This window comes from Pristiophorus japonicus, chromosome 8 (assembly GCF_044704955.1).
Source record: "Pristiophorus japonicus isolate sPriJap1 chromosome 8, sPriJap1.hap1, whole genome shotgun sequence".
NCBI lineage: Eukaryota > Metazoa > Chordata > Chondrichthyes > Pristiophoridae > Pristiophorus > Pristiophorus japonicus.
The window spans coordinates 182,200,926-182,219,809 of record NC_091984.1 but is presented as its reverse complement, the minus strand read 5'-3'; the positions used below and the strand labels follow the sequence as shown (position 1 = coordinate 182,219,809).

Sequence of the window (18,884 nt, the reverse complement as noted above, 5' to 3'; positions counted from 1 at the left end):
GCACAGCCCACAGATCTAGCCATGGTTATGGAAGCATTTGAGAGTGAGCAATCACCCGTCACTGCCCGGCAGATCAAAACCTGGACAAGCCAGGAACCCTTATTATCTCTAGTCAAAAGTTGTGTGCTTCACGGGAGCTGGTCCAGTGTCCCAGTGGAAATGCAGGAAGAGATAAAGCCGTTCCAGCGGCGCAAAGATGAAATGTCTATACAGGCAGATTGCCTTCTGTGGGGCAATCGAGTAGTGGTCCCCAAGAAGGGCAGAGACACCTTCATCAATGACCGCCATAGTACCCACCCAGGCATCGTAATGATGAAAGAGATAGCCAGATCCCATGTGTGATGGCCCGTATCGATGCGGACTTAGGGTCCTGTGTTCACAGATGTAAAACATGCTCGCAGTTAAGCAATGTACCCAGGGAGATGCTGCTAAGTTTATGGTCTTGGCCTTCCAAACCGTGGTCTAGGGTATACCTCGACTATGCAGGCCCGTTCTTGGGTAAAATGTTCCTTGTGGTTGTACACGTGTACTCCAAGTAGATTGAATGTGAGATAATGTCGGCTAGCACGTCCGCTGCCACCACTGAAAGCCTGCGGACCATGTTTACCACACACGGCTTACCCGATGTCCTGGTGAGCATCAACGGGCCATGTTTTACCAGTGCTGAGTTCAAAGAATTCATGACCTGTAACAGGATCAAAAATGTCACATCTGCCCCGTTTAAACCAACGTCCAATGGTCAGGCAGAGAGAGCAGTGCAAACCATCAAGCAAGGCTTGAAGAGGATAACTGAAGGCTCACTGCAGACTCGCCTATCCCGAGTCCTGCTTAGCTACCGCATGAGACCCCACTCACTCACTGGGATCCCACCTGCTGAACTGCTCATGAAAAGAGCACTTAAGACAAGGCTCTCGCTAGTTCAACCTGATCTACATGAACAGGTAGAGAGCAGGCGGCTTCAAGAAAGTGCATACCATGATAGCACAAATGTGTCACGCGAGATTGAAATCAATGATCCTGTATTTGTATTAAATTATGGACAAGGTCCCAAGTGACTTTTTGGCACTGTCGTGGCCAAAGAGGGGAGCAGGGTGTTTCGGGTCAAACTTTCAAATGGACTCATTCACCGGAAACACTTGGACCAAATCAAACACAGATTCACAGACTACCTTGAGCAGCCCACCTTGGACCCTAACTTTTTTGATCCCCCAACACACACATCAGTGGCAACCGACACCATGGTTGACCACGAAGCAGAACCCATCATCCACAGCAGCCCTGCAGGGCCCAACACACCAGGCAGCCCAGCAAGACCAGCTGCACAGCAACCCAGCGAGGGCCCAACAAATGATTCAACAACACCAGCTTTCACACCGAGATGATCAACCAAGACAAGAAGGGCCCCAGATCGAGTCACACTGTTAATAGTTACACTATTGACTTTGGGGGGGAATGTTGTTATGAATGTGGAGTTGTATTTACTCTGTACAACCACCAGAGGGCTCATTCCTTGGAGTCCCAAGGGATCCCATAATCCCTTGAGAGCACAGGTATTTACGAAGGCTTCACAGGTTGGAGAGGCACTCTGGAGACCTGCAATAAAAGACTAAGGTCACACTTTACTTTGAGCTCACAGTGTTTAGTCTGATTCTTTCTCCATACACAACAGCCATCACCACAGTCACCTTCACCTCGACGGGCAGCGCAGTCCTGTTGCCTCTGGTCGGCTGTATGTTTGCCTGTAGGAGCTGGCATATTTCTGTCAGCACTTCTTTTCAGAAGTATCGCTTCTCGGCCTTTTGGCTAAGATCATGTGTAACTGACCTGACCAGCCACCATGACCTCCGGGTGGTTTCTCCCTGGTTAGGAAGGTATATGCTTGCTTTTTTTGGAAACAGGAGGTGGGTGGGGTGGCTTGACCCATCCACCTCCACGGAGGTGTGTGGGGTGGCTTGACTCATCCACCTCCATGGCACGAACCTGGTATTGCAGTACTTCCAGGAACGGTGCAGTGGCTCTAGGCCTTTTGGCTAAGAGCATTGGCGCAGTGTGATCCTTGGCATGTGCAAGGTGACCTCTGGCGTTTGTGATTTGACAAAGAATTGGAACGATTGGCTACGAATTTATTAAAATAAAAAAATAAAAAAAATAAAAAAATAAAAAAAAAAGAAGTGCGGTCTTCTAATGCACTGTGCCTCAGAGATCTGGAGGTATGAGTGACGTTCCCTGTAAACCTGTGGGGGGTATGGCCTCCTCCCCATACCTCTGAGCTCTCTTTGAATCTGTGGCCCAACATGGCCAAGAACCCTTCTTCCAGCGTGAAGCCAACTGCATATAGCAACCAGCTTGATATGCTGGGGAATTAGTATTGCCTCCATTGAAATCTCTCACTAACCTTGGAAGCAAAGTGTCATGGCACATTAAAGTGCCGTTGGCAACTCGGAGTCTCATGCAGCATTCTGCACGCAACTGTAGCAGTCACTGACAACTGTGATATAAGATCCTTCAGCCTCCGTTTAAATATGCCATCAATACTGCCTACTGCATCCTGGGACCGCCTGTTTTTTTCAGGCGTATCCTGGGGCAGGCGTTAAATGGAGTGCTAGCGCAGCCTTGCACGATGATTGACATCATAATCATGCTGAAAATGAAGGACAGGCGGTAAATCTTTGTGCCAGCGCAAACCAATAGCCGAATTTTCCAGCCTGGCGCTAAATCCTGGATGCCCAGCATAATACCCAAAAAAGTATTTAAAACTCTGCCAGGGCGCTAACAGAGGCGCAAGTGAGCCGAACATCCAACCCAAAGAGTCTATGAACTTGGTTATCTCCTTCATGTCCACTTTCCTTGCCATCCTGTGTCCTGAATGTTTAACTACTGTACATTGAATTGAGACTGACATGCGATCATTTATGTATAGCAGGAACAGGAGGATTCATAGCATGAACACTCACATCTGGCACAAAATATCCAACCCATAGCTCCCTCATAACAAATCTCTGTTACCTGCTCCTTTCACCAATTTTGCCTGGAGAGACCAGGTCAGAGATTAATAATCCCATTATTACAAGTGGTAAGAGATTCATCAATTCCACTGTTACAGGGCTAATAAACTTTAGTTACTAGGGCGAGATTAATAAACCTCACTAATACAGAGGGTTTATTGATTAATACATCCAGCTACTGAGAGGTAGGAGAATAATAAACACTAGTTACAGAGATTGAAAGATTAATAAACATTAGTTGCAGAGGGTGAGAGATTAATAAACACTAGTTACAGAGGTTGAAAGATTAATAAACATTAATTACAGAGGGGGAGAGATTAATAAACACTAGTTACAGAGGTTGAGAGATAAACACTAGTTTATAGACGGTGGGCATTAATAAACACGAGTTACAGGGTGAAAGATTAATAAACACTAGTTACAGAGGGTGAGAGATAAATACTAGTTACAGGGGTTAAGAGATTCATAAACATTAGTTATAGAGGGTGAGAGATTAATAATGATTAGTTACATGGTGAGAGTATAATAAACACTAGATGTAGAGAGTGAGAGATTAATAATCGCTAGTTACGGAGGGTGAGAGATTAGTTACAGATCATGAATAAATCCAGTTAATGAGGAGCAACACTACTCTTGCGAAAGATGTTCCCGATCTGCAGTTCGCAGCAGCTGACGGATGGGCAGTGGTCAGTGTTAGCTGGGCGGTGATGGGGTCTGTGTCTCCAGGCTGGCTGTCCCGGTAAAATTAGGTCAGTGCTGACTGCTGTGAGTTTGTTGGACAGCCCAGCCCTCAGTGTGAGTAGAAGCCCAGCACCAAGAACTCCCGGACTCTTCCAAACTCTCCTCATGTCTCAGGCGGTCGTCAAGTCGGACCTAAAGCGATCTTTAGAGGAGAATCCAGCGACACAGCTTGACAATGAAGCCCAGAAAGCAGCGATGCCTCGGAAATATATCATCCTCACCATACTCTCCTGTTTCTGTCCATCTTATCCCATCAACATCGTGGCCTTCGTGTTTTCGATGATGGTAAGTGCAGTGGGATTAAGGTGAGGAGGGATGTTGTAAAACGACAGGTTTTAAAATTATTAACTAGAGATTCTGAACCGGAGATTTTTTTCATTGCTCTGTGACACAAAGGGTAGTTTAGTTCCTAGGTGTGTTTTTTAAAGCAAAGTTTGAACTGTAGAGATTTTCATTTATGTGAAAAGTTTTAATTCACAATGGACTGGGAATCGCTGTAATCTGTTAACGTGAGTTTCACAAGCAATAAGCGGTCTCCTGGACCCTGTCTTTAGACATTAAATCTGGAGTCGAAGGCAGCTCACTTAGCTGTAAACAGATTCACCTGTTCCGCTTGATTCCCTCAGGCAGCTGAGGAGTTTTTTCCCCTTGGTCTGTCTAGTGTTTAACATGTGCTAAAACCTATCGCCATGTACAACGGTCTCCAAAGCGAATGATTGAAAAATCATTCTACGTTATCAGGCTACGTTAGCCTGAGAAGGAAACTCATTCTTCTCCGACTGATACACTTACTTATTCACATACAGGCCAGACCGGGTAAAGATGGCAGGTTTCACTTCCTAAAGAGCACTGGTAAGCCAGTTGGGTTTTTATGACAATCCAACAGCTTCATGATCACTCTTACTGGTACCAGCCTTTTTTTAAATTTCCAGATTTAAAAAAAACTGAATTCAAATTCTCAATGCCATGGTGGGATTTTAACTCTCATCAGCCCTCTGGACTACTACTCCAGTAACATAACTTTGTCATCATACCCTTAGGCACAGTTTGGTGAGAACAGAGATTTGGGGATCCACAAGTGTGCAAAAGGCTACTGCTGGGATTAAACTAACTAAAATTACACTGCCGACCAGCACAGAATACTGGTAGACTTCCCAATGCTTTACCAGCTTTGATCCCTATAAACTATTAGGGCATTCACTTGCAGCGTTATCTGGCTTAACCTTTCATTGCCTGATCTGGCTCATCATCATAGACAGTCCCTCAGAATCGAGGAAGACTTGCTTCCACTTCTGAAGTGAATTCTTTGGTGGCTGAACAGTCCAATATGAGAGCCACAGACTCTGTCACAGCTGGGACAGACAATCCTTGAGGGAAGGGGTGGGTGGGACTGGTTTGCCACACGCTCCTTCCGCTGCCTGCGCTTGACCTCTGCACGCTCTCGGCGTTGAGACTTGAAGTGCTCAACGCCCTCCCGGATGCAATTCCTCTACCAAGGGCAGTCTTCGGCCAGGGACTCCCAGGTGTCAGTGGTGATGTCGCACTTTATCAGGGAGGCTTTGAGGGTGTCCTTGTAACGTGTCTGCTGCCCACCTTTGGCTCGTTTGCCGTGAAGGAGCTCCACATAGAGCATTTGCTTAGGGAGTCGCGTGTCTTGCATGTGAACTATGTGGCCTGCCCAGCAAAGCTGATTGAGTGTGGTCAGCGCTTCAATGTTGGGGATGATAGCCTGGACGAGGACACTGATGTTGGTGCGCCTGTCCTCCCAGGGGATTTGCAGGATCTTGCGGAGACATCGTTGGTGATATATTTCCAGCGACTTGAGTTGCCTTTTGTACATTGTCCATGCCTCTGGGCAGGTATTACTACAGCCCTAAGACCATGAACTTGGCGGTAGATTTGAGGGCCTGGTCTTCGAACACTCTTTTCCTCAGGCAGCCAAAGGCTGCAATGGCGCACTGGAGGCGGTGTTGAATCTCCACATCAATGTCTGCTTTTGTTGACGAGGCTCCCGAGGTATGGGAAATGGTCCACATTGTCGAGAGCCGCGCCATGGATCTTGACTGGGGGACAGTGCTATGCGGCGAGGATAGGCTGGTGGAGGACCTTTGTCTTATGGATGTTTAGCGTAAGGCCCATGCTTTCATATGCCTCAGTAAATACATCAACTATATCCTGGAGTTCAGCCTCAGAATGTGCGCAGATGCAAGCGTTGTCCGCGTACGGTAACTCAACGACAGAGATTGGGGTGATCTTGGACCTAGCCTGGAGGTGGAGTAGGTTAAACAGTTTCCCACTGGTTCTGTAGTTTAGTTCTAGCGGGGAGTTTATTGACTGTGAGATGGAGCATGGCACGAGGAAGATTGAGAAGAGGGTTGGAGCCCTGTTTGACCCTGGTCCAGACGTAGATTGGGTCTGTAATGGATTCGTTGGTAAGGATCATGGCCTGCATATCGTCGTGGAGCAGGCGAAGGATGTTGACAAACTTTCGGAGGCATCCAAAACGGAGGAGGATGCTCCATAGACCCTCGTGGTTGACAGTGTCAAAGGCCTTTGTAAGGTCGAAGAAGGCCATGTATAAGGGCTGGTGCTGCTCCCTACATTTTTCCTGCAACTGTCGCGCTGCAAAGATCATGTCTGTTGTGCCCCGTAGGGGACGAAATCCGCACTGTGACTCTGGGAGGAGCTCCTCGGCCACAGGGAGAAGACGGTTGAGGAGAACTCTAACGACAACTTTCCTAGTGGCTGATAACGGGGAGATTCCCCTGTAGTTGCCGCAGTCAGACTTGTCCCCTTTTTTAAAGATGGTCATGATTACTGCATCTCTGAGATCTCCCGGCATGCACTCCTCCCTCCAGATGAGAGAGATGAGGCCATGTATCCGCGCCATCAGCGCCTCTCCGGCATACTTTTGCATCTCAGCAGGGATTCCATTGCTCCCGTAGGCTTGTTATTCTTTAGCTGTTTTATGGCTTTGCCTACCTCGTGCAACGTTGAGGTTTCACTGAGATGGTGACGGGTCGCATGCTGCTGGATGGAATCGTGAACATACGAGTCAAAGGCAGAGTCTCGATTGAGGAGATCTTCAAAGTGCTCCTTCCAGTGGGCCCTGACAGCCTCGGTGTCCTTGATGTGTGTTTCCCGTTCTTGGCCAGGAGTGGGGTGGGGTTTTGGGAGTTTGGACCATATGTGGCCTTGACTGCATTGAAGAATCCTCGCATATTGTGGCTGTTGGCCAGTTGTTGTATCTCTTGTGCTTTCGCCATCCACCATCTGTTCTTTAGGTCCCGTTTTTTTTTGTTGGACCTAAGCCTTGAGCCGTCTGTAATGTTGCTTTGCTGCTCCCAAGTTGGGTTGTTGCTTGAGGCTCAGATATGCTCTGCGCTTGCGATCTATTAGTTCTTGGATCTCCTGATCATTTTTATCAAACCAGTCCTGGTGTTTTCTGGTTAAATGACCAAGTTTCTCTTCACGGGCACTGGTTATAGAGGCCTGGAGGGAAAACCAAGCGATTTGAGCATTCAGCATCTCAGGGTCATCAAGGCACCCAGGTTAGCTATGAGGCGCTGGCTGTATAGGATCTCTTAGCTGGGTCTTTAAGTGCCCCGGCATTAACTTTTTTGTGGCACTGCTTCTGCTGTTCCCTCTGCTTTGGGGCGATGTTAATGTCGATGATGGATCGGATTAGTCAGTGGTCCGTCCAGCAGTGATCATCTCCTGTCATGGCGCGGGTGATGCGCACACCCTTGTGATCGCTGGCTCGGACGATGACATAGTCGAGCAGGTGAGTGTTTGGAGTGAGGGTATTTCCACGATGCCTTGTATTTGTCCCTCTGGCAGAACAGGGTGTTGGTGATGAGGAGTTCATGTTCTAGACATTTTGCCAGGAGTAGGGTACCGCTGGAGTTGGCTTTCTCTACCCCCTCTCTGCCGATCACGCCTCCCCAGAGGGCTGTGTCTTTGCTGACCCTGGCATTAAAGTCACCTAGGAGGATCAATTTATCGCCCATGGGGACGTGGATCAGGGATGTCTCAAGGTTGGAATAAAAACCCCCTTTAGCCTCATCCATTGCATCGAATGTTGGGGCGTACACACTGATGACTGTGGCGCATTGGTTCTGGGATAGGGTAAGACAAAGAATCATGAGGCGTTCGTTAATCCCGCAGGGGGAATCTTTGAGGCGGTCGACCAACTCATTTCTGACGGCGAAGCCGACTCCATGAAGGCGGCATTTTTCCTCTGGTTTTCCTTTCCAGAAAAAGGTGTAACCTTCATGTTCCTTGAGCTGGCCTTCCCCTGCCCGCTGGGTCTCGCTTAGGGCGGTGATGTCGTTGTCATAACATCTAAGTTCCTGGGCAACTATGGCAATGCGGCGTTCCGGCTGTTGCTGTTGGAATTGTCCATGAGGGTCCTGACGTTCTAGGTTCCAAACTTCATATTAATGAAGTAGAAGTTGCCTGTGCGTGAGTTCTTTTAACATGGGGTGGCTGCTGCACACCGGTAACCACATGGGCTTAGCTGAGAAAGGTCTTAGTCCAGTGGCAAGGGGGTCCACGACAACTGGAGACCAGGCACAGCTGTATAAGCCTAATTGCCTACGGCAAGATGTTGGCCGCAAGCTCGGTGCCGAGTAGCACCACTGATGGTAGGTGGCCCGAGGCTTGGTTGGGGAGCGGGCATTAGGAAGGTCAGCTGTACGCTTAAGGTAAGATAAAGGTCCTCCACCAGCCTGTTCTCGCCGCACAGCACTGCCCCCCAGTCATCAAAATTCACTGTGCGGCCCTCGACAATGTGGACCATTTCCCACACCTCGGGAGCCTCTTATCAACGAAAGCAGACATTAATGCGGAGATTCAACATCGCCACCAGTGCGCCAGTGCAGCCTTCGGCTGCCTGAGGAAACGAGTGTTCAAAGACCAGGCCCTCAAATCTACCACCAAGCTCATGGTCTACAGGGCTGTAGTAATACCCGCCCTCCTGTATGGCTCAGAGACATGGATGATGTAAGAAGGCACCTCAAGTCGCTAGAGATATATCACCAAAGATGTCTCCGTAAGATCCTGCAAATCCCCTGGGAAGACAGGCGCACCAACACCAGTGTCCTTATCCAGGCTAACATCCCCAGTATTGAAGCACTGACCACATTCGATCAGTTTCGCTGGGCAGGCCACATAGTTCACATGCCAGACACGAGACTCCCTAAGCAAATACTCTATGCGGAGCTCCTTCACGGCAAATGAGACAAAGGTGGGCAGAGGAAATGTTACAAGGACATCCTCAAAGCCTCCCTGATAAAGTGCGACATCACCACTGACACCTGGGAGTCCCTGGCCGAAGACTGCCCTAGGTGGAGAAAGTGCATCCGGGAGGGCGTTGAGCTCTTCGAATCTCAAAGGAGAGCGTGAAGCGATCAAGCGCAGGCAGCAGAAGGAGCGTGCGGCAAACCAGTCTCGCCCACCCCTTCCCTCGACGAATGTCTGTCCCACCTGTGACAGGGTCTGTGGCTCTCATATTGGACTGTTCAGCCACCAAAGAACTCACTTCAGGAGTGGAAGCAAGTCTTCCTCGATTCCGAGGGACTGTCTATGATGATGATGATGATCAGTCTGTCTCTGACTCAGTGTTAATCATCTATTCTGGAGTCTGTCTAACACCTATGTTTGCCTGAGTGTTATTGATCTAATTGTCAGACTAGGTGATTAATCAACGCTAGTTACCTCTGCATCCTTCTGACAGTGCTATCAGCACATATCTCTATCTGTCTGACTCAGTGCTCTCCGCCTGTGACTGACTCAGTGTTCACCGTCTGTGTCTTTCTGACTCAGTCCTATATGCCTGTGTCTCTGTCTGATGCAGTACTATCTGCCTGTGTCTGACTTAGTGCTGTCTGCCTGTGTCTCTGCCTAACTCAATGCTGTCTTTTTGTAGGTGATTCCCAGCTAGATGTCGAAGGTTACAGTCTGGTTGTGTACACTCTAGGTGGCACAACTGTTGCTGAAGCCTTGCTAACATTTCTGAACTTAAATATTATTTTCTAATATCCACATAGTTTTATTAATATAAGATTATTAAACTCCATGGACGATGAAAATAATGGATAAGCAAGAGGCCAGAATTGGAAGAGCACTGAGATCACAGAGGGTTGTAGGGCTTCAGGAGGTTACAGAGATCGGGAACTGCGAGACTGGAGGGATTTGAACAAAACAATGTGAATTTTTAATTTGATGCCGGATTGGGTGGCATGTAGGTCAGCAAGCACAGGGGTGATGAGTGAATGGGACTTGGTGCGTGTTAGGGTACTGGCAGCAAAGTCTTGGATAAGCTCAAGTTTATGGAGGGTGGAAGATGGGTGGCAAGCCAGGAGAGCTTGGAATAGTCAAGTCTGGAGGTAACAAAGGCATGGATGGGTTTAAGTAGCAGCTGAGCTGACACAGAGGCAGAGATGGGCGATATTACAACGGACTTGGTGATGCAGAGTATGTGGCAGCATTCACTGTGCCAAGTGCCAGTCTAATCACTAAGTTAAAGTGCACAACATGATTTTATGCTCATGGTTGCTTTATGTCCTTCAGGCTCTACGCAGCTACAATGACGGAGATATCGATGGAGCCCAGAAGCTGGGACACATAGCGATGTTGGTTGCTATCGGAGCTATTATTGCTGGATTAATAATTATCGCAATAATTTTCATCGTTCATTTCTCTAAGGTAGGAACCTTTCATTTTACATGTTTTAACCTAGCCTTCTTTTGAAGTACATCTGACATTTGGAAGTTCATGAGATGAGTTGCAATAACGTAGCTTTGATAAAATTGATTCAGAATTATCATCAGTCTGTTATTTTATCTTTCACATCTGCATCGCCGCACAGCAAAGTGATGTTTGCTGCAAAAGTTTACCAAAGGTTTCTTTGGTTCAATAAGATGTGGCAAAAGAAATAATAAAATTGGGATAGGAATGAAGATTTGACTTGATGGGCAACAGTCAAACCCCAAGATACTAGACTAGTAAATATGGAGTTTGCTGCCTGATTGCACTGCTATGACATCCCCTGCAGTCAGAATCAGGGGAAGTCATAACGGGGAACAAAGAAATGGCAGACCAATTGAACAAGTACTTTGGTTCGGTATTCACTAAGGAGGATACAAACAACCTTCCGAATATAAAAGGGGTCAAAGGGTCTAGTAAGGAGGGGGAACTGAGGGAAATCTTTATTAGTCGGGAAATTGTGTTGGGGAAATTGATGGGATTGAAGGCCGATAAATCCCCAGGGCCTGATGGACTGCATCCCAGAGTACTTAAGGAGGTGGCCTTGGAAATAGCGGATGCATTGACAGTCATTTTCCAACATTCCATTGACTCTGGATCAGTTCCTATGGAGTGGAGGGTAGCCAATGTAACCCCACTTTTTAAAAAAGGAGGGAGAGAGAAAACAGGGAATTATAGACCGGTCAGCCTGACATCGGTAGTGGGTAAAATGATGGAATCAATTATTAAGGATGTCATAGCAGTGCATCTGGAAAGAGGTGACATGATAGGTCCAAGTCAGCATGGATTTGTGAAAGGGAAATCATGCTTGACAAATCTTCTGGAATTTTTTGAGGATGTTTCCAGTAAAGTGGACAAAGGAGAACCAGTTGATGTGGTATATTTGGACTTTCAGAAGGCTTTCGACAAGGTCCCACACAAGAGATTAATGTGCAAAGTTAAAGCACATGGGATTGGGGGTAGTGTGCTGACGTGGATTGAGAACTGGTTGTCAGACAGGAAGCAAAGAGTAGGAGTAAACGGGTACTTTTCAGAATGGCAGGCAGTGACTAGTGGGGTGCCGCAAGGTTCTGTGCTGGGGCCCCAGCTGTTTACATTGTACATTAATGATTTAGACGAGGGGATTAAATGCAGTATCTCCAAATTTGCGGATGACACTAAGTTGGGTGGCATTGTGAGCTGCGAGGAGGATGCTATTAGGCTGCAGAGTGACTTGGATAGGTTAGGTGAGTGGGCAAATGCATGGCAGATGAAGTATAATGTGGATAAATGTGAGGTTATCCACTTTGGTGGTAAAAACAGAGAGACAGACTATTATCTGAATGGTGACAGATTAGGAAAAGGGAAGATGCAACGAGACCTGAGTGTCATGGTACATCAGTCATTGAAGGTTAGCATGCAGGTACAGCAGGCGGTTAAGAAAGCAAATGGCATGTTGGCCTTCATAGCGAGGGGATTTGAATACAGGGGCAGGGAGGTGTTGCTACAGTTGTACAGGGCCTTGGTGAGGCCACACCTGGAGTATTGTGTACAGTTTTGGTCTCCTAACTTGAGGAAGGACATTCTTGCTATTGAGGGAGTGCAGCGAAGATTCACCAGACTGATTCCCGGGATGGCGGGACTGGCCTATCAAGGAAGACTGGATCAACTGGGCTTGTATTCACTGGAGTTCAGAAGAATGAGAGGGGACCTCATAGAAACGTTTAAAATTCTGACGGGTTTAGACAGGTTAGATGCAGGAAGAATGTTCCCAATGTTGGGGAAGTCCAGAACCAGGGGTCACAGTCTGAGGAAAAGGGGTAAGCCATTTAGGACCGAGATGAGGAGAAACTTCTTCACCCAGAGAGTGGTGAACCTGTGGAATTCTCTACCACAGAAAGTAGTTGAGGCCAATTCACTAAATATATTCAAAAGGGAGTTAGATGAAGTCCTTACTACTCGGGGATCAAGGGTTATGGCGAGAAAGCAGGAAGGGGGTACTGAAGTTTCATGTTCAGCCATGAAACTCATTGAATGGCGGTGCAGGCTAGAAGGGCTGAATGGCCTGCTCCTGCACCTATTTTCTATGTTTCTATGTTTCTATTGTGCAAATGTGAAATTGAGCCAAACAGACCAGCAGCAAACCTGAGAACTAGGAGAAATTTAGAATTCAGCAGAGGAGGACAAAGGGTTTAATTAGGAGGGGGAAAATAGAGTATGAGAGGAAACTTGCTGGGAACATTAAAACTGACTGCAAAAGCTTCTATAGATATGTGAAGAGAAAAAGATTAGTGAAGACAAACGTAGGTCCCTTGCAGTCAGAATCAGGCGAATTTATAATGGAGAACAAAGAAATGGCAGACCAATTGAACAAATACTTTGGTTCTGTCTTTACGAAGGAAGACACATATAACATTCCGGAAATACTAGGGGACCGAGGGTCTAGCGAGAAGGAGGAACTGAAGGAAATCCTTATTAGTCAGGAAATTGTGTTAGGGAAATTGATGGGATTGGAGGCCGATAAATTCCCAGGGCCTGATAGTCTGCATCCCAGAGTACTTAAGGAAGTGGCCCTAGAAATAGTGGATGGTTTGGTGATCATTTTCCAACAGTCTATCGACTCTGGATCAGTTCCTATCGACTGGAGGGTAGCTAATGTAGCACCACTTTTCAAAAAAGGAGGGAGAGAGAAAATGGGTAATTATAGACCGGTTAGCCTGACATCAATATTGGGGGAAAATGTTGGAATCAATTATTAAAGATGAAATAGCAGCGCATTAGGAAAGCAGTGACAGGATCGGTCCACGTCAGCATTGATTTATGAAAGGGAAATCATGCTTGAAAAATCTTCTAGAATTTTTTGAGGATGTGACCAGTAGAGTGGACAAAGGAGAACCAGTGAATGTGGTGTATTTGGACTTTCAAAAGGCTTTTGACAAGGTCCCACACAAGAGATTGGTGTGCAAAATTAAAGCACATGGTATTGGGGGTAATGTATTGACATGGATAGAGAACTGCTTGGCAGACAGAAAGCAGAGAGTAGGGATAAACGGGTCCTTCTCAGAATGGCAGGCAGTGACTAGTGGGGTGCCGCAGGGCTCAGTGCTGGGACCCCAGCTATTTACAATATACATCAATGATTTAGATGAAGGAATTGAGTGTAATATCTCCAAGTTTGCAGATGACACTAAGATGGTGGCGGTGTGAGCTGAGAGGAGCACACTAAGAGGCTGCAGGGTGACTGGGACAGGTTAGGTGAGTGGGCAAATACATGGCAGATGCAGTATAATGTGGATAAATTTGAGGTTATCCACGTTAGTGGCAAAAACATGAAGGCAGAATATTATCTGAATGGTGGCAGATTAGGAAAAGGGGAGGTGCAACGAGACCTGGGTTTCATGGTACATCCGTCATTGAAAGTTAGCATACAGGTACAGCAGGCGGTGAAGAAAGCAAATGACATGTTGGCCTTCATAGCTAGGGGATTTGAGTATAGGAGCAGGGTGGTCTTAATGCAGGGCCTTGCTGAGGCCTCACCTGGAATATTGTGTTCAGTTTGGTCTCCTAATCTGAGGAAGGACGTTCTTGCTATGGAGGGAGTGCAGCAAAGGTTCACCAGACTGATTCCTGGGATGACAGGACTGGCATATGAGGAAAGACTGGATCGACTGGTCCTGTATTCACTGGGGTTTAGAAAAGTGAGAGGGGGTCTCATAGAAACATATAAAATTCTGACGGGACTGGACAGGTTAGATGCAGGAAGAATGTTCCCGATGTTGGGGAAGTCCAGAAACAGGGGACACAGTCTAAGGATAAGGGGTAAGCCATTTAGACTGAGATGAGGAGAAACTTCTTCACTCAGAGAGTTGTTAACCTGTGGAATTCTCTACCACAGAGAGTTGTTGATGCCAATTCGTTAGGTATATTCAAGAGGGACATAGATATGGCCCTTACTGCTAAAGGGATCAAGGAGTATGGAGAGGAAGCAGGAAAGGGGTACTGAGGTGAATGATCAGCCATGACCTTATTGAATGGTGGTGCAGGCTCGAAGGGCCGAATGGCCTACTTCTGCACCTATTTTCTATGTTTCTATATTTCTATGATGCAGGTTCATTCCCTGATCTGTGTTGAGTTATCTGGTTTCAGTTCAGTCAAGGTGGTGCCGAGGTGCTACAATCAGCTTCAGTGCTCCTGGGCTAGGGGAAGGATTGCAATCTAATAGCCCCTGCTGGAAGGTACATGTTTGTGAAAGTCAGGGAAGGACAGGATCAGGCCTGACAGTGAAGCCTGCCACACTCGAATAGCGTGCTGAAACTTGCTGTCTGTTCTCCCACATGAAGAGTGGTTACTTGGCCAAAGCACAGAAGCTGGCCTGCAATTGTGGAGTAAAACCCCACTGTGCGGCAGCATCTTCAAGAGAAGAAGATGGAGCCAGGATCACTGTGATCCTTTCGACAACTAAAGAGGAGAGCTGACATTGTTGTATTCAGTGACTTCAGCTCATTCTGAAAATTTCAATGTGCCCCTTCTGCACATTCTCCATGAGTGCAGAGAGTGCAATGAATGAAAGAGGTCAGTGAATGTGCAATGCAAACCTCGTTTACACACATAAACAGGGCTTTCACCGCACTTCTGGTGAAGTTACAGCGCTGGAGTAGGAGAAGGGCCGAGTAGAATCCTGGTAGACATATTCCTGGAGGTTTCTTCTTCTTAGGCAGAGCCCCGGAATCGAGGATGACTTGCTTCCACACTAACATGAGTTCTAAGATGACGAATGAGTCCTATGTGGGATCTACAGGTGGGGCAGGTGGTGGTTGAAGGGATGGATAGGTGGGGTGCTTGGTTTGTCATACGCTCCTTCTGCTGTTTGTACTTGGCTTCCGTGTGCTCCTGACGAAGAAACTCAATGTGTTTGGTGCCTTCTCAAATGCTTCTCCCCACTTTAAGTGGTCTTGGGCCAGAGATTCCCAAGAGTCGGTGGGGTTGTTACAGTTTTTCAAGGAGGCTTTGAAGGCTTCCATGAAGCATTTTCTCTTCTCTCCTGGGACTCGCTTGCCGTAGAGTGCTTGTTTCAGGAGTCTTGTATCAGGCATATGGACAATGCGGCCCGTCATTGGAGCTGATTGAGTGTGATCAATGCCCCAATGTTTGGAATGTTGATCTGAGAGAGAATATTGACATTGGTACACCTATCCTGCCAATGGATTTGCTGGATTTTGCGGAGGCAGCATTGGTGGTACTTCTCAGTGCTTTGAGGTGCATACTGTACCTTGTCCATGTTTCTGAAGCATATAAGAGGACGAGTATCACCACTGCTCGTAAACCATGAGCTTGGTGCCGGGTTTGAGATCTTGGTCTTCAAACACTGTTTTCCTCAGGCGACCGAAGGCTGCACTGAAGGCGGTGTTGGATTTTGTCATCGATGTCCACCCTCGCTGACAGAAGCCTCCCAAGGTATGGAAAGTGGTCCATGCTACCCAAGGTCTCATCATGGATCTTGATATAATCAGGGGGCAGTACTGTGCGACGGGGGCAGGCTTGTTTTACGGATATTTAATGTAAGGCCCAGTCTTTCGTATGCTTCAGTGAAGGTGTCAATAATGGTTTTGAGTTCAGCCTCTGAGTGTGCACAAATCCAAACGTCGTCTGCATACTGTAATTCAATGAAAGAGGTTGGAGCAACCTTGGTTCTGTACTGGAGATGACGGAGATTGAACAATTTCCTGTTCGTCCTGTAGATTAGCTCCACTCCAGTGGGGAGCTTGTTAACAGTCATATGAAGTATTGTAGCGAGAAAGATTGAGCAGAACCTTGCTGCAATGACACAGGCTTGCTTGACCCCAGTCTGCACTTGTATTGGGTCTGTGGTGGATCTGTTGGTAAGGATGACGGCTTGCGTGTCATCGTGAAGCTGGCAGAGGATGGTGACAAATTTTTGAGGACAGCCGAATTTGAGAAGGATACTCCATAATCCCTCTCGGTTGACAGAGTCGAAGGCCTTTGTGAGGTCAAAAAAGGCCATGTACAGAGGTTGATGCTGCTCCCTACATTTTTCTTGAATTTGTCATGCGGTGAAAATCTTGATGGGCGGAATTCACATTGCGACTCTGGGAGGAGTTCTTCAGCCACTGGGAGGAGATGACTGAGGAGAATTCTTGCGATGATTTTTCCTGTGGCAGACAGCAGGGAAACTCCTCTGTAATTATCGCAATCGGACTTGTCTCCTTATATGATCTACCACCTCCAATCCGACCAGACAAACAGCCTTCTTTTCCCCATCTCCTATATTTTTATAGCTAATGAACAAAGGTGTCCAAAGAGAATGAAAAAAAAACCACACCATGTTTTAATGCCCCTATGATTTTCACCAGGTTTGCTCACAGCAGTATCCAGGAGCATTGGCAACCCTAATTCTCGGCCATTAAGCCAGGTCTTCTCTCCACGGCGTAGTTGAAGCATTGTTTTCCTGATATTTGACATTTTTAAGAATTAACAAAATGGTGGAATGATATCAAACAATTGTTTATCTATTTAAAAACAAACTTTAATATTTATTGAAATTCACTCAGCTCAAACGTGAGTGGTTGTAATGAAAACTATCTCTATGGGAATACAATGGGACCGAGCTGCAGAGAGAGGCACAATATTATAATTGGAAGGGCGGCCTTTTATGGGTAGAGATATTCAGAGGATAAAGTCTGCACTCCCAACAGGAAGCTGCAATGAGGGTGAAGTTTGGAAAATCGGAACACTTGTTCTGATCCGCTCTCCCACAGAGTGCAGTTGGGGATTTGGGATCTCTAAATTTCCCTTTTAATCTGGGGCCAATGTTCATTTTAAACTTTTTAGTTTTGTTATTTGTGAATACCTGATAGGCAAAAAAGGGTAAAAGGTACATAGGATTACATAGCATATACAGCACAGAAACAGGCCATTTGGCCCAACCGGTCCATGCCGGCATTTATGCTCCACTCGAGCCTCCTCCCGTCTTTCCTCATCTAAGTCTATCAGCATAACCCTCTATTCCCTTCTCCCTCATGTGCTTGTCTAGTCTCCCCTTAAATGTATCTATACTATTCGATTCAGCCACTCCCTGTGGTAGCGAGTTCCACATTCTCACCACTCTTTGGGTAAAGAAGTTTCTTCTGAATTCTCTATTGGATTTCTTGGTGACTTCCTTATATTGATGGCCCCTACTTATGCTTTTCCCCACAAGTCTCTATACCACTCTATCAAAACATTTCATAATTTTAAAGACCTCTATTAGGTCATCGCTCAGCCTTTTTTTTCCAAGAGAAAAGAGACCCGGCCTGTTCATTCTTTCCTGATATGTATACCTTTGCATTTCTGGTATCATCCTTGTAAATCTTCTCTGCACCCTCTCCAGTGCCTCTGTATGCAGTACTCTAAGTGTGGTCTAACCAATTTCGATACAGGTTTAGCATAACTTCACTACTTTTCAATTCTATAATTCTAGAAATAAACCCTAGTGCTTGGTTTGCTTTTTTTTATGTGTCACAACTTTTAGTGATTTGTGTATTAGTACTCTGAGATCCCTTTGTTCCTTTGCCCCACCGAGACTCGCATCCTCCAAGTAATAAGTTACCTCCCTATTCTTCCTACCAAAATGTAATACCTCACATTTATCTGTGTTGAACTACATTTGCAAATTATATGCCCATTCTGCAAGTTTATTAATGTCTTCCTGTAATTTGTTGCTGTCCTCCTCAGTATTGACTATACCCCCAATTTGGTGTCATCTGCAAATTTAGAAATTGTGTTTTTGATTCCAAAGTCTGAATCGTTAATATAAATTGTGAACAACAGTGGTCCCAGCATTGATCCTTGTGGAACACCACTATCCATCTTCTGTCACTGTGAACAGCTACCTTTTACCCCCACTCTCTGCTTTCTGTCTTGAAGCCAGCTCTGCTACTTGTTCCCGACTACACATTTTCTCTGACCTTGTTCATAGAAACATAGAAACATAGAAACATAGAAAATAGGTGTAGGAGTAGGCCATTCGGCCTTCGAGCCTGCACCACCATTCAATAAGATCATGGCTGATCATTCACCTCATTACCCCTTTCCCGCTTTCTCTCCATTCCCCTTGATCCCTTTAGTCGTATGGGCCACATCTAACTCCCTCTTGAGTATATCTAATGAACTGGCATCAACAACTCTCTGCGGTAGGGAATTCCACAGGTTTCAATTCCACAGGTTAACAACTCTCTGAGTGAAGAATTTTCTCCTCATCTCAGTCCTAAATGGCTTACCTCTTAGTCTTAGATTATGTCCCCTGGTTCTGGACTTCCCCAACATTGGGAACATTCTTCCTGCATCTAACCTGTCCAATCCCATCAGAATTTTATATATTTCTATGAGATCCCC

General features: G+C 46.4%; 1 protein-coding gene and 1 pseudogene across 4 annotated transcripts in view; both read left to right on the top strand.

The window, feature by feature from the left end:
- The first annotated feature begins 1,783 nt into the window (after window positions 1–1,783).
- LOC139269908 (U2 spliceosomal RNA) lies at window positions 1,784–2,017 on the top strand (annotated as a pseudogene).
- A 1,662-nt stretch (window positions 2,018–3,679) lies between these two features.
- LOC139268858 (transmembrane protein 233) overlaps window positions 3,680–18,884 on the top strand; it is a 90,968-nt gene continuing 75,763 nt past the window's right edge. For all 4 annotated transcript variants that reach the window (XM_070887642.1, XM_070887641.1, XM_070887639.1 and 1 more), the window contains exons 1-2: window positions 3,680–4,031; window positions 10,320–10,454. In XM_070887642.1, coding sequence (XP_070743743.1) covers window positions 3,852–4,031; window positions 10,320–10,454 — 315 coding nt within the window. In that variant the 5' untranslated portion in view covers window positions 3,680–3,851. The remainder of the gene's footprint in view (window positions 4,032–10,319; window positions 10,455–18,884) is intronic.